This window comes from Gymnogyps californianus, chromosome 1 (genome assembly GCF_018139145.2).
Source record: "Gymnogyps californianus isolate 813 chromosome 1, ASM1813914v2, whole genome shotgun sequence".
In the NCBI taxonomy this organism is placed as follows: domain Eukaryota; kingdom Metazoa; phylum Chordata; class Aves; order Accipitriformes; family Cathartidae; genus Gymnogyps; species Gymnogyps californianus.
This window is the reverse complement of record NC_059471.1, coordinates 71,743,113-71,759,037: the sequence shown is the minus strand read 5'-3', so window position 1 is coordinate 71,759,037 and position 15,925 is coordinate 71,743,113. Positions and strand designations below refer to the sequence as shown.

The following is a 15,925-nucleotide window of genomic DNA, read 5'->3' as shown; positions in this document are numbered from 1 at the left end:
ATATCAGTAATATATATTGAAGGGAAGTGGGAAGGGAAAAACTCAAAAGTGTTGCATCCGAAACATTGCTTTGCAAACTTGGAATAAGATGGCTCAACCACTACAGCCTGGTCTTCTCTCTGCATATGCAGCTGCTGTTGTCACAAGGACAATAAGGTGCTACAAAAAGAAATATGAAGCATTAATTCACAGACAGCAAGTGGCTTAAAAAAAGGGTGTTCCTTCGCTTCACATCGATGTCCTAAAGAAGAAGAAACTATTAATGACGCTTCAAAAGTGGGAAGCATCACATACATCTGAAAAGAAAGAAGGTTGGAGATACACTCATGTGTCTCCTGGGGTCTCCTGGGCTTCTACACTTGGGCATTGCCTTGACCAGCAGAATTACTTTCCAGAAGGCACAGAAAATTTTCCTTTAACCCAGTGGATCTCTTCTATGCTTCCAGTGGATCCTCCACCTCGTGTAGATACCTTGTAGAGACATGTGTTTCCAGCTTCCCTCTAGGGAGGGAGATCTGCCCTTGGGCCTACACCCAGCTTGATTCAGCCAGCCTGTGCGTGTGAGGTTTCCTTCCCTGCCAGGAGCACGGCGACAAGGACCACCAAATGGACCGGGGCTCCTGACACCCACATGTCTCCTACAGCACAGACAGCTTGTGGGGCAGCTCTCCACCTGGCTGCCTCTAGGTCCATGAACGTAAGAGAATTTATGTGCAAGTTTTGCCCCTGGAAAGTCCAACTTCCCTAACAGAAGGTCCATTCTTTCTGATGGCTGCTGTTGGATGGGAAGTAAATAAAAGCCTAATTTCAGATTATCTGTAGACTATCACTAGCCCAGAGAATTCAGCAGATTGTCTTCTATATGCATGTGATGTGAAGGTCACACAGAGATACCTCATATTGAGAGATGCCAGATAACCACAAGAATAATTGCAGCAAACCAATCTAATGCCTGTACCACGGCACATGCTGGCAACTGGTCGGTGTTGTTCATCCCTTCTGGATACACTGGGGACAACCTCAGGTGAGAAGATTTTGTGTTGAGCTGATCTCATCCAGAAGAGTTCTCCTACATCCTTTTGGGAACAAGATGGGATCTGAGGTAACTTGTTATGAGCTTTAGATGTAGCAGTTTGTCCTATTATTTGCTCTGAAATATTGCTGGCCTTATTTAATCATTCACATAGGGAAAACATAATCACAAAATGAGTAAGTAGGAAAAGCATTCTGTGCAAACATTTCTGACTTACAGTGCTCTGATATTCTTCTGCAATGTAAGATGTATCCATGCATTTGAAGACTACAAGATTCAACACTTCTAAAAACAAACCTGATGGTTGCATGGAAGGTCATCAGAATTTTCTTCTTCGTTAAAAATACTGATACGGTTAATGAGGCAAGGTATTATGTCCAGTAAATATCTGGAATGAAACTCCTACTTTTTACCCCCTGTAAAAGACATTTTAAGTAAAAGATACTGGATTTCCCGTAATCTTTCATAAAGGGTTGCTATGGATACTTTGAACAGGATAAGGGGCAACGCAAAGAGTCAGGATTTTTCAGAAAATCTGATGTTACAGTAGTGATACATGTCAAGGTGAGAGAGGACATAAGATTTAAGAGATTTCCAGTCTGCCTTTGATTTTCAGATATGGCCTTCTGAATGGCAAATCCTTTGGCTTTAGCTCCTGTTTCTCAAGCTGTGCAGAGGAATACTGAAATTAATAAGAGCTTGCAGTGAATGTCTGCTGTAACTTCATTCCCCTCTGGAAACACCTAAAACTTGAACATGATCTTTAAAGACAGTAAGAGTGGGTTTCAGTTTTGCTTTTGCAGAAAGGTTTCCTCTTTTGCAGTCAGCCTCTCTCCACGATAAGATCAAAAAGCCCAAGCCACAGCTCTGCACCCCCACACTGAAGGTTGGATGAGTTCAGACAGGGCAATGGTCCATTGCCAGTGTACATATGACATTCAGAGTATGCCACTGCTGCAGTTTTGATGTCCAATACTGTCAGAATGACTGGTCATCCCAAGCAGCTGTGACTGTCACACCAACAGAGCTGTGGGTGAGTTATACTGCTGTCCTGGGCTTTGCCTTTCTCCATGTTTCCTTGACAAAGCCAGCTGTAGGATGTATTTCTGCAGCACCTTCTTTACACGCTTGTCCAAAATAGGGACATAGTGTTCAAAGATAAGAAGCATGCATGGAGCCATTCTTCTGATCTCCCCATAGGATACCCGCTCAGTGTCCTCTCTGCTTCTAGAGACGGCAATGATTTTTCATCCACTCCTATTACAGTTGATGGAATTATACTGTGGTTGCACAGAGGCGCCTTCAGACATTATAACTCAGAAACTACTGGTGTGTCCATGATACATGAAGTCTGTGCCATGACAGTCAGTACATTGGCACACAGGTAATAATCAAAGTGCATAAAATATTCCAACTATACCACTTTTATAAGTGATTTGAGCTTCAGTATTACCAACTTTAGGTACCACAGACAAAACGGTATCACGGACCCAGCAAAAGGACAGGCCCTTTTTGTGAGGGGTCTATTTGATTGGACCTACCAAATGGAAAATAATTAAGTCCCCATTGCAGCAGATCCCTAACGAAATGCCAAGACACAGCTGACTTCAGCTTTTCAGGCTTTTTCCATGGCTTAGCCCTTGATTGGTCTCACAGTAGACTTTTTCAAGTAGAGCCTTGAGGAGTTCAAGACATTTCCCATGGTTTCTAAATGCCTTTGTAATGAATCTGAAATTTGGGCAGCTGGAGGTCAGCTTCAAGGCAGACAGAGCTGTCTTCTATCAAGGGACATGGTTTGAAAGTGGTAGATCTTTCTTTTTTATTAGGGACTAGAAAAAAACAACAATCTGGAAGAACAGCAAGCTAAAAGCTGACCCTGGGGCACAGGCAGAAACACGGAAGCACGGAAGTCAGGTGCAGAAGCCAAGTGCCAGGTCCCAAATAGGACTCCTGGAAAGAGGCACTACAGCACCCGAAGTGTCAAGGACAAGTGATGCTGCGTGCAGGGAAAGGGTTCACAACATGGTGGTTGAAACAGTAACTTGGACATTACTGGAAGGGCACAGTAAACGGTACATGATGATGCTTTGATGCACACAGGCAAAGCCACTGGGTTAGCTGGGGGAGAGGAGCAGCCCCCGTGGGATACCGCTCTCTGGTCCTGTCCACAAGGGCTTGGTTTGCAGGCTTTTGCAAAGTGCAGAAGATCCTGCTTGACCCTTCTAACAGCGAGTGGGGAGAGACAGTTGTGCCTCATCACACTACTGTTACCATGAGGAAGAGAACAGGAAGTTGAGACTCATAAGTTATTCCTGCCTGTGGTGAGGACAGAACATGTCTAGCAGACAAATTTTGTTGGTAATGCCTATAGGGGGGGAAAAAAAAAGCGAACACCAAGATATTTCATTGCATTAACCTTGGCCAGAGCATAATGTTTACTGTGTTGCTTGACCTTCACACACAATTCTAACACAATTGTTTTCTTCTAAGTAAGTGTTGCAAAAACAGGGCACCGTCACCTTCACCTCCTAGTTTTAATTCCATCTCAAATATTGTTAGGATATTTCTAGTTTATTTCATTCTTGTGTGCTGCTGAACATTATAAGAAGCTTTTATATGTATATATATTTTTTATATATATATATATATATATATATATATAAAATCCGGTTCTCAGTGAACCATAAATGTTCTCTGTGAGTTTTGTGAGGCTAGCACTTGTGGGAGGGTGCTGAAACCTGGACAATGCCTTCTGCAGGCTGCATTTTTGTACTGTGGAATAAATAAATAAACAAAGAGCCACCCAGCGGGGAAGCATCTACCTTGTACGGTTCACTGAAGAGGGAGTAACTCGTGTTAAACGCACCATCCTCCTGCTGGGCCTCCTGATTTCTCCTTTCCCATTCTTTCCTTCGCAGCACGTTTCTATCCGGCTCGTAGACACTGCAGCAAAAAAGAGGAACAGCTTTTTAAGAGTTAAAAATTAGCAGGCAACATATAAACCAGCGTGAATTTAAAAGTGAAGAACTCTGGTTTGCAGACAGATGGCAAAAATAAGCAAGAACATGAATCAGATGAATGCCAGTCCAAGCAGGCTGGGGAGGCTCAGGTCTCTGGGAATGCTGGTGCTTTCTTCACACAGAGAATAGATAATTAAATTCTTACAGAAGAATAAAAAAGAAATCACAGGGCAGGATCTAGTCTGTGCAGAACTTCTCTGCTTGAAATGTGACAAAGGAAATATCTAAGCAACTTTGACAAAGACTGAAAGTACTCTTAAGGCAGATGGTAATTACAGCTATGAGTAAATAGAAATTATGAACATATTTCCACTTATGACATATCCTCTGAGTGTTGTATGAGAATGCTCCTTTTTTCACATGGATGTGTTTCTGTAGTGATTCTTTCATTAACTAGCTCCCTAAAGAGCTGTTAAAACTACATGCTATAGTGGTTTCCACAGTTAGGCTGCTTCTTCTGATCTCTGTTAATCAGCCAAGTCGTGAAACTACTACTGAAACAATTCCTCTTTCTGATGGATTTGACACTATCACAACTTCAGAGCATGAATAAATGAATACTGGCACGACAGTGTATGTATGGCTGGTAGAGTGTAGCTGGAGAGAGAATAAAATCACTGCATTACACAACAGTATTAATTTTTAGAAATGAACTAGTCTGGCTTCAATATAGACATCCAGAATAAAAATTAACTTTTTTTTTCAGAATTCTAGTGTAATGCATGACAACATAAACCAGAGAATCCTTTCCCTGAATTTCCACAGAACAACACAGGTTTGCACGTTTCAGTCTGTTATGTTTTATTCTCCTCACAAAGGAAACCAATGTGTCTAATAAGGTTTACGTGTTATTTCAGGACAATGTGACGAGTATGCTGATTGCCTGTTTTGCTTAGCTCAGCTAATGCCTTTCTTCTGGCACTGTAAATCTGTAAAGTAGAAATATATATTAATGTCATGTAAGTGCACCATGTGTTAATAAAAAAACAGGTTGTCTTGCTAACCAGCTTCCCAGTTAGCAAAACATATGTTGCATCGGCTACCCACGTGACGCTACCTAGTACGCCTCAGGCAAGGCAGTAAAAAGGCCAACAGCTATGTGATTCTAATTCAAGACTTGAGAGAGCTGAAAATACATAGGATATGTTAGATGCCATTAGTATTTAAAACCAATGCCTTAGCAGTCACCAAACGAACACAAAATCTTATGTTTACTTGTTAATGCTGCTAACTCAAACTGGACTGCAGAGTACCCTTCCGATGGGTCGGAGGGCATCTGAGGGCAGATGCCAAACGCTGAGCAGGGCTCTCAAACACGGGGTTTATTGTGAACACAAGGTTTCAGTACAGCAGGTTGGAGACAGCTTCCAACCACCCGTTTGTTTATTCTACTTACAGGTGGTTGAGTTTTTTTGGTTTTTATCTCGTGTTTTTCATGAGCAACGCATGTTATTCACACCAACACCCTCTCTTTGAAAAGCAGTGTAATGAGGACTGCAACCGTAGGGGTGGAGTTTTGGGCATGGAAAATGCCTTTCTCCAGGAAGAAGGGGATAGCGAAGGCCTCCCCATGGGGTCCCTGTGAGTGCAGATCATCTGCTGCACACACTGCCGAGGCCAGAGGCAGAGCAGTTGTCATTTACTGCTACATGAGCAATGGTCCTCAAGTACTACATCATGCTATCTGAGTGTACTCCCATCAGTTAAGTCAGGGTAAAAGACTTTCTAACAACAACTTGTGTGTCTAAAGTAGACTTTCTGCCACCCTGAATAGCCGTTGCTGGATTGGGTTTTCCTGGAGCTGCAGGATCTGCAACTTCATCCTCAGCCACGTTTCCCCATCCGGAACCTCTTGACTCTTTGAGACGCTTTGCATTTGGACTCTAGCCTGCAGTGAAATAGAGATGGACGGCTCCTGTGAGATTAGTTATAATACTGATCTCTGCCCAGTTTCTAGGAAGTAAACAAGTGCAACATTCTTCACTAGGCCTCATCATAGAAATTTAAAAATGCACTGGTGGATACTCCTAAAGTGGAAGGACATTTTTATCCCTTTATTTGATGGAGACATATTTGATGAAGACATACAAGTCGTCAGATCTCTGAACCCCCTTCCCAAATGAGAAGTTCACTGTTGGCAATGCAGTGCACAACCTGCAATAATTCAGAATGATTATGCAAATGGCAAAACTGTGTGACAATGCCTAATATGCCATCTATAAGCAGTGAAGTTAGGAAGAGCTACAAGTTGAGAGTTGTATTCCTTTGGTAATACCAGATGGCAAAATCTCTAGCATTTGTGAGGCTGCTCCTTATTTCCATGCACATTGCAACAATCACATTTCCTTGAGCGCATGTCACCAAATGTATTTATTTATTTTGGTTCAAAGAGAATACTGCCAACTGCTGTAATTGTCTTTATTGCAAACACTTTCAGTTAATGGAAAATGATTCTTTTTAATAGTTTTCTTCCTTCTTTCTTTTTTTTAAATTTTTAATTTAAAACAATCCCAAAAGTACATATACCTTTTTAATCATTTACAGTGCATGTCTTTTCCATAGCTAAGCCATGAAGAACAAGTTCATGAAAATCTCAAGATTTTTTCCTCATTGGGGCATGTGTGCGTATGTGGGCGATGTATGCATATATATGTGTTATATGCACGCTCGCACATCAGTTTATTGATGAAGAGTTTTGCTAGTATGGGCCAAAATGTTGAAGTAGTTTTGCAAGACTTGGAAACCAAAGAACATGCAACCATTGATCTCAAAAGTCAATGTCTTTCATATTTGTTTCATACAGGTCAAACTCCAAAAGGATGAATTTAAACAGTTTTTAAATGGTATATTGTTATTTTTAAAATGCTGCATCTGTTTCAAATTCATGCTTAAAGGACATGAACTGAAGCATGAGTAACAAGTCAAACACTTGCAAAAGTTATATATGAATAAATGTTGTATTGTAAAAATTACACTATCTCGAATTTAGCACACTGCTTTAAAACCACACTTTGATTTATCTCAGCCCTAAGATCTACCAAGAGACATACGGGACTTAACAATGAATTATGTCTAAATACCAGTGTCTCAGGCTCAAAGCACTTTCAGCACACCATCACCACCACACGGTCACAGCAGCCCTACCTTCTCTGCTTCTTCTAGGATACTTCGAATAATTTCACTCTCAAGTATTTTACAGATCAGAATACCAACGGATTGCCAAACTTCTCAGAGTAGGTACGTTTAATAAATTTCGATCTGTTGTGATGCCTTTTGGAAGATTACCTTGATGGCCATCCACTCTTTGGCCGTGCGCTAGGTGAGCGTGGCTCCCCATGAGACCAGCGTGAAGAGGAGAGCCCAGGCATGCTGGTGCCTGATGGGAGGGTGGCTGTGGTACCAGCCTCCCCACGGTACTGACAGAAATGCTCATAGCTTTCTTCACGCTACTTCTGACATCAGAAGGAACTGCTTCCTTTAGTCCTTAATTAGAAATAGACAGAGACGTCTCAGGGGACAGCCTAGGAACAGAGCAATAACCTTACCTGAAAAACCTGGGACTGGATTTAATCTCCTACAAAGTCCAAAGAGTTATGTAGTCTCAGGCTAGGCTGAAAGCAATCATATAAAAAGCCTAAAGTTTTAAGTATTGAAGAGTCTCATTTTCTTTCTTTCTTTTTTTTTTTTTTAAAGCACACTATTTCTGACTCAATTTACCTCCCTCAGACATCACTACTTGGAACAACTCAAATAAAAAGGTCTAATCTCCATGATGAACTGGGTGGACACAATGCACCCACATATTCTCCTGTCCTTCAGTTTTAGGGAATGCCCAAGTTTTGCATTCAGAGGAAGATGTCCTTTTCCACAAACTAAAGCACTGCACCTTCACTGAGGAATTACACACCTTCGCAGATGTATGGTGTGCATTAACGATGCTGCTTGACCTTTTCAGAAACCACAAAATTGCCACATCACTAAGGGGAGATTCAGGAAGGATACTGTTATTTTGCTACGAGATCATCATCCTCGTAACAGCTGGCATCTTTGAGGCTGTAAAAGACACAGGTAGGTAAATTGAGGGTGAGATCAAGGGTGCTCCCCTTGCCTCGCTTCCGTTTATTTCCTGGCAAAGGAAGGGGGCAGTTACTCAGGCTGTCCTACCGGCACGACAGAGGAAGGCTTTACCACGTGTATACACACACCTGGCGACAATTACTGAACCCATTATAGTTTACAGTAACCTGCAGTCGCGCCTTTGCCTTTCCAGACCTTCCAATATCATTTTCCAGTCCAAAGATTTAGTTCATTATTCTCTGAATTGGGAGGGCTTTGCAACACCCTCCCCCCCCCCCCGACCTTTCTTCTACCTCCCCACACACATAAATATTGTGATATAGATTTAGCAGGAGTAGGTTGTTTATTTGCAGTTAATGTTTTTGAGCCAGGAGGCTGATCTCCTTCACCCCAGCAGCTACGTGTGGCACTTCGCACAAAACTTTCAGAACTTGAAGTCTAGACATATTAATAACAAAAGCAGAGCTGATGCTTCACACTAACATGCAACAATTTCTTAAATTGGTAAAAACACAGTTCCCGCAGGCTCCTGGCAGGCCTTTGCTAGGGAAGACCTAGAACCCATTTGCAATGGCTGAGTTTCTTTCCCAGATTTTGTCGACTTCCCCATTTGTGCCCAAACTGACCCTTCTTCTTCCATAATCAGATTAAGAGGCTCCATATGAAACGCTGTCAGACTGCAACACCCACTCCCAGCATCATGGAAATGATACCATCCCCAAGCTGCCAGGCGCGGTCCCTGAATATCCCCTGGGAGTGTACAGAGCTCATCATGTTCCAAACAAACAAACAAAAAAACCCCCAAAAACACAACCCACACCATAAGTGACTAAAAGACACGTGCATTTCAAGAATAAAACTAGACCCGTGAACAAGTTTTCTGTGAGGACACATATATCTTTGAAATTAAATTTTAGCACATGGTCACTTCTGAATTATGAACAAAGTTGGAACTGCTTCAAAACCATGAAAAACAGGCAATATTTCAAGAAAATAAATTTTAAAATGGTTTACTGATTATTCTCAACATTTCCCCGCAAATTGTAATCTGGCACACAAGTCAATATACTAAATCTCAGGCTGAAGTGAGGACATTTCCTTAAATATTTAATAGTCTAATTCTCCCCTGAATTACCACATTTATGCCAAAGTAGCTAAATAGAGTAACTCAAGGGAAAAACTTACACAACACAATAAAAAACCAGTCCAACCCTGATGCAGGACAGTGATTATGAAACTGAATTCAGAATGGAAATTGGATTCTGAATTTAAATGTGCCGTCATTCCTGTATCTCTGCAATATTTTAAAACACAAAAGGACTAACCAGCCTGAGACCTTGTAAAGGCAATAGCCCCAAACATTTTTAGAAAACAGGCTTAATTCTGACAATTTAGTTACAACAATTCAGGTTATTTTGCTTGCTGAATTGCTGTGCTTAACATGGAAGTGCTATGATTTAATGCCTGTTTTCTATTTCACTGTTTGTGTCCATGGTTTTCACTAGCCAATTTCTTGGTACCAGTTCCATTTCCAGCCAAGTATAAACGATGCCTGTTTGGGAACTCATTGCTAATGGATTATGAGGAGCTCTTAGACATGGCAACCTTACATTTTTGAGCATTAAATGTTTTCCCTAATGACATTTGAACTATCAGTTCGATTATAACAAAGGGGCTGCCTTTGATGAACAAGTGGCATAATCAATAAAATACCTTCCTAGGTTGCAACTGACTTTTTTAGACTTTTTATCTAGCTTAAACAGCAGAAGTTAATTTGAGGATTTTTACAGTATTTTTTCCCATTTACAAACAGGAATGCCGTGGGGTAAAGCAATTACTCTGATTTACTGTTTTCACTTTGATTGAACATAAAGATGTAGCAGGGTCTCAAAAAAGCAGTAACTTAACAAACTGTGCTCCTATCCACAGACAGATAAAGTACCTACTTTGCTATTTCAAAGAGTTTACCTCCAGGCAGCAGCACAGAGCAAACATCAATCAATGACATGTGTCTAAGATGAGATTGATGTTTACTCTCACAGCTTTTCATCTTACATCCAATAAATTATTTTTCCTTCACCAAAATGCCTGGTTAAATTTCATTTTTCACTTTGCAGTATCAGTTTTAAAACTTTAGCTTCCAGCAATTTTAAAGCTAGGATTCATTGACGCTTCAGCTTTTATAGCCTGTTTATGATTTGTATTAACCATGAAACACCACCGTCCAAACATGAATATGAGGAGGGGGAGCTGAGCTGGGCCGGCTGCTCGGGCGGCGGCAGGTGCGGGCTGGAAGGTGCGAGATTGCTTTAATTATCTGCCTGGAAATTCCAAGTCCGAAACAGGGAGCTATATTTTCAGGGGCAGATATATCGCATCTACCAAATGAATGCATATATACGTATCATATCTGCAAAATCAGCACCTGAGCGTTCAAGGCAGGTCTTCTGCGGGCTCACACTGGGCAACTGGAAGGAACCAAGGAAAGACTAATTGTGGGTGCAGTTGTTATCTTATAGGCACTCACACCTGACATTCACAAAATGCGAGTGCTTTGCATGGAACCTGACTGAATTTTAAGTATGTCTTGAAATACTGAGAAAACCTAGGGCTGCAATTGAGACTGGGATCTAGGTTGTTGAGTCAGAGCAGTAAACATCACAACAGAGGAACGTTAAAAAAAAAATCCAATTTAGTTCAACATCTGCTTGTACAAGAGCACCTCTTCCAGCTCCGCTACAGAAAAAACATGCACACTTTCTTCCCTCAGTGAAGTTTTGCCCAATGAGAGAAATTGAGACCTAATTCCAATTTTCTTTTTTGTTTCAGGAAAAATAAATTCATCACATTATAAAAATCTATCAGTCCATAGCTACAGTATACATAGATATCCAAAAATTCACCATTCAGTATTAATGGGTAATTCTATATTCAATGCCTTACTATTTTCTTTTTGCTATTAAGTGCTGCTGCTCTCTTTTTATAACCCTGTACTGCTACCTAAGATGGATGAAGACCTAATAACAACACTGAGCCAAGCTAGAAACAGAAAATTACTATTACTTTTAATTTTGCACTGCTCTAACAATATACTGTTTGAAAGTATATTCACAAGTTACAGATTCACCACTATTAATAATCTTACACCTGGAATAGGTGTTTCTTTTTCTCCACAATCCAAAATTATATTTAAAACCTCCAGAAATTAAATTGAGATCTTAGCTGTCAATAAACAGATACTGTAGATGAGATAGAGAGGCGAAAGTATTCCTTTTGTATCCTCATCCATATTTTCCATGTGGAGAGAAAAAAAATACCAAGACTGAAGAGCACAAACCAGACAAAGCACAGTGAAGCCCTTTCATTTGATTTTCTTAATGTTACTTTTATGTTGTAATTTAAAAATACAACAGCTGATGGGATCAATAAGGAATCTTGTTTTCTGCCTAACCTAACGCTACTGAATTCCCTGGGCTGCTACACACGGCCTTACCTAACTTGGTGATGCCTGTATCTGATCCAGTTTCTTCTTGCATTGCTTCCCTGCCAGATATGTCAGACACAACGCACCGCTTGTCTGTTTTTCTCCACAATGATTTCTGCTTTCCATGGCATCCTTATGCATAGGAAACTGTTCCAGCTATCATCTGCCAAGCCTGTGTGGTTTTTTTCTCCTTGAAACTTCTTCTTTAGGCTCCTTACAGTCATAATTAGTCAAAAATGATAGGGTTTTTTTTGATCAGCCATTCGGCTCATCTCTGTAGAGGATGTGCACACATAGGCAAATTATTCATATAGTCTTGGTGCATATCCTGAAGAGTTTACAGACTGAATGTTGTAATAAACTGAATTTACTCCTACCATTGCGTGATTTCTAGGGATGTTCTGAACATTTTAAATGTAATGAAAAAAATCTGTTCTTTTAAAAATCTATTTGACATTTTGCAGCAAGTGTTTAATACTTTATTCAAAATGTTTGTTGAGCTTCTTATTGATGTGTTTGCTGAAAACTGGATTTCATTCAATAAAGATCTTGAGTGCTAGTTTCAGTAGCAAAAAAAATGAAAACAAGTATCCTGAAAACTGTGAAAAATTATGTTTTGCCTCTATGATCTTTTTCTTGAAAAAAGGTCTTCTTCAGGAAAAAAGCACCTCCTTGCTCCCATTTTTCTCTAGCAATTTAAATAGCCTATTCTTTCCATGGGGTTCTGAACAGTGATCCATCTACCCACAGCTAATTACAGGACTGAGAAGTACACCAAGGTATACTTCCCGTAGCACACAAAAACTGAAAGCTCTGTAACTGGTAGAAAAATGTTATCACGCAATTCACCCTGGTGCAACTTGACTTAAAGTAGCAACAGCAAAGATTGTAATGAATCATTAAGGCCAGATCTAAGAGCACTTTGCCACTACAGAGATAACAGCGGTGTCTATTAGAAAACGTTCCTGGCACAGTAGCAAAAGGAGCAAAACTTTACAGACTTTAATGGATGACAAAGACGAGTAGTTTTAATTTAAGTTGTTAAATGCTCTTGGTGCTGCTAAGAAACCCTATGAAACATGAGTGAAAGACACACAGAGATTCAGTACCTAAATGTAAAGGTTGTGAAAACTCTTGCCTATATTTATATTCTGTGCACTTGATTTCAGCTTAACACTCAAAATTACCTGATGTCCAAAGGGCACCAAAATACAGCACTGAAGTACAGGACACAGGATTGCAGCCTTATGTGGTATTGTACTTTCACAGAAAGCCGAAGTACAGTATTTCATTATGAATGTGTCAGCTGTTAGTAACCATCAAATCTATGACTCATGAAAACATCTAGACATGTTTTATTAACAAAGCAACATTTCCAATTTGCTCTTACTATAATGGATAATGACTGAAGGTTCATCAGGGTTAATCAAGAAAATGATGTAAATTTTATATTGTATTATGTTTCACTTGGCCTAAAATGGAACTTGGGTGACAATCTTTTTTATGTGTTTAATCATGATTTACAGCATTATGAAAACCACACAACAGCCTCAGTGTGAAAAAAAATTATGAAGAAGCCAGTGCATAAGTCATCAGATTTTATGTATTTGCAGAAAATCACTTCTCGGGATCTTCAGCGGACAGTCACTGAGTTTGGTTTCTGTAGAAACAGAATTGATATGTTTTGAGATGCCTTGCTTTAATTTATCTTTCTTTCATATTTTATAGATAGATGGAGACCTTATTATAGCATTTTATATATTACAGAGGAACCATCACACGTAAGGCTGAACTGAGTTTTAAACAGGTGTATGTTAGCATGTCTACATGATAAAAATAAATTTGGATGATGTTAATAACTGCACATGCAGATAAAGCAACAACCAAAGTAGTTAAACCCTTTGCCAACTGTACAGATACAAAAAAAAAATCAGCCACTGTAAACGTCTAAATAATAAATCCACTAAAATCTGTGCTTTTGCTTATATGAACACCTGAAATGTAGCTCACTATACGAAGAAACTGCCATTGTTTTTAGCAATAGTTTGTCTGTATCAGAGTCTGTAAGCATAAAATCTTATTATGGGGAATTATGAAGTTCCATCTTCATTCTGCTCAGCTGAGGTAGAACAATAGAAAATGGAATGAGATATATATATATTTACATATAAATATATATATATATAAACCTAAACCTAAATCTATCTACCTAGTGCTTACATAGACAGCTTGCTTTCACAGAAAAAAAAGGACCACTGTAAGAAGTCTGGGTTCAAGAACCTAAGAAAGTTGTGGTTCATATATAACTTTAAGCTACAAACAGTGAAAAAAATGCTTATATAGAGGATGTTTCACTCTCCTTTCACAAGAAACTAGTACTAGCCAAACATATTGCATTGCACCATACAGCTAGCTAGCTTCTCTAAAATACATTTTATACACTTAAACTCCAGCAAAATGCAAATTTCTTCCCAGCTCTTTCTTCTGAAAATGGAGAATATAAACTGGACCTGAGGTTTCTGCTTGACCAAATAACAATATCACCACATATCCCTGGAACCTGCACAAGAAAAGTGCACAGCACACAAACCATATGACTTTTAGTTTCTTATTCATTATATCCTGCTTGCTCTGTGCGGCTCTATCATATTTTGACGTGTAGCCCCAAGGGATACGCAATCAAAATTAGGAAGAGAAGTTAGCCAAAACCAGCATACCCATGCATAAAAGAATAATTTATGTTCATACTTGAATAAAAATTCATACATGTTAAAATGATGAAAAAGTTAAAACTTTTATGCCCTCTGACTGGTGTAATTCATGTAAGCTTCTTACACATGCTAGTCCCAATTCATTCTGCCTACGAAGACGACTATATCATAACTCATGCTGCCCACCTTCAGAGCTGCACAGAGAAGCACCCACACGCTCCCTTCCTTAAGTGACATGCAATGGGAAGTGAGGTATTTTATCTCTCATTATAGGAAAAAAAAAATTTGAAACAAACTTATCTGTTTTTTTTTGGTTTGTGCCTCTCTTGACACTCTGCTTCTGCTTAAGAAGAGTGGTGGTGACATGGCCATGCCACAAATCCAAAACAAAATGTAACATGTCAGGAATACAAAACCCTAAACATAATAAAGTGCAAAATAAGCTCCTGTATTTTAACTCGCAGAAACAGCATGACTGTTTGAGTGCCTCACTTTCAAGTAGGTTAAAATTTCTTTAAATATTTCTGAATCTGAAGGAAATGAGATAAAAATGACAAAAGATTACCCAGAAGCTTTAATGGTTGTGATAGATGCAGAAGCCATTCCAGAGATGCCCATGCAGGGACGGTGCCAGAGACAGATGCTGTCTGTTGGAGGGGATCAGCCTGGTTCCAGTCCAAAGTGGGGAAGCGAGTGACATGATGAAATCAGATGCATCGTCCCCTCACTCTCTAACAGCTCCCTCGCCCTGACTACTTTTTCTCGGCAAATTTTAGCTTTAGCAACAACAACAAAAACTTATGAGAGAAATGTTTTATTTTTACTGTATACTGTATTTGAAGTCTGAGTTCATAAATGCATATTCGTGTCACAGTAAATTATAAGGATATCATTTACCTGTATAGCATAAGGTGTAAAATTATTCAGTGTTTCATTTTGAAAATGGTAGGAGGTATCTAAATTCTATATATTGTTGTAAAAGCATGAGGAGGGATCTAAATTGTATGTATTATTCTAAAAGCAAAGGTTTGGGAGACGTCTACAACATTTCTATTTGAATCTTCCATAGCAAAGATCCCCTTTTGCTATGGTAGGAAGCTTAGAAATCTCTGGGTCATTTTTCCTGCAATTTTTTTAAATGTTTCAAAACATTGGACTTCAGTTTGACCTTCTCTCATTCCAGTGTTCAAGAACATAAAATTTGTGTGTCCTCCCAGAAAGCCCACTGAAGCTGGTTTCATGGGAACAACTCAGGAGGACTAAAATCCTTCTCTGACAGGTCATGCATAAAAAATGCCAGAATTTCATTTTCTTCTGTTTCACTAGGATAGAGAATATAACCAAAAGGAGTTAAAACACACATTTAAAAAACAAAGGGGGAGAGGGGGGAGGAGGGGGAACAAGGCTGAAGGAAATTCTCCTGATTTTCCAGTTCAGAAAAGCCAACAAAATGGTGATGCTTAAGATAGGAGATCTTCTGCAATGGAAAAAAAAATCCATACAGGAGGAACCTATCCTGCATCTTCATATTGGCAGATTATCAACCTGTGATCCCACAGTCCTCTGGGGATGGGACAGGATTGGAATGGATAGGATTTTG

The 15,925-nt window shown here is 39.6% G+C and overlaps 1 protein-coding gene across 1 annotated transcript in view; it reads right to left on the bottom strand.

The window, feature by feature from the left end:
• Positions 1-15,925, bottom strand: part of AFF3 (ALF transcription elongation factor 3) — a 328,610-nt gene that overhangs the window by 276,607 nt on the left and 36,078 nt on the right. Inside the window, 1 exon segment of the mRNA XM_050912014.1 lies at positions 3,856-3,976. Coding sequence (XP_050767971.1) covers positions 3,856-3,976 — 121 coding nt within the window.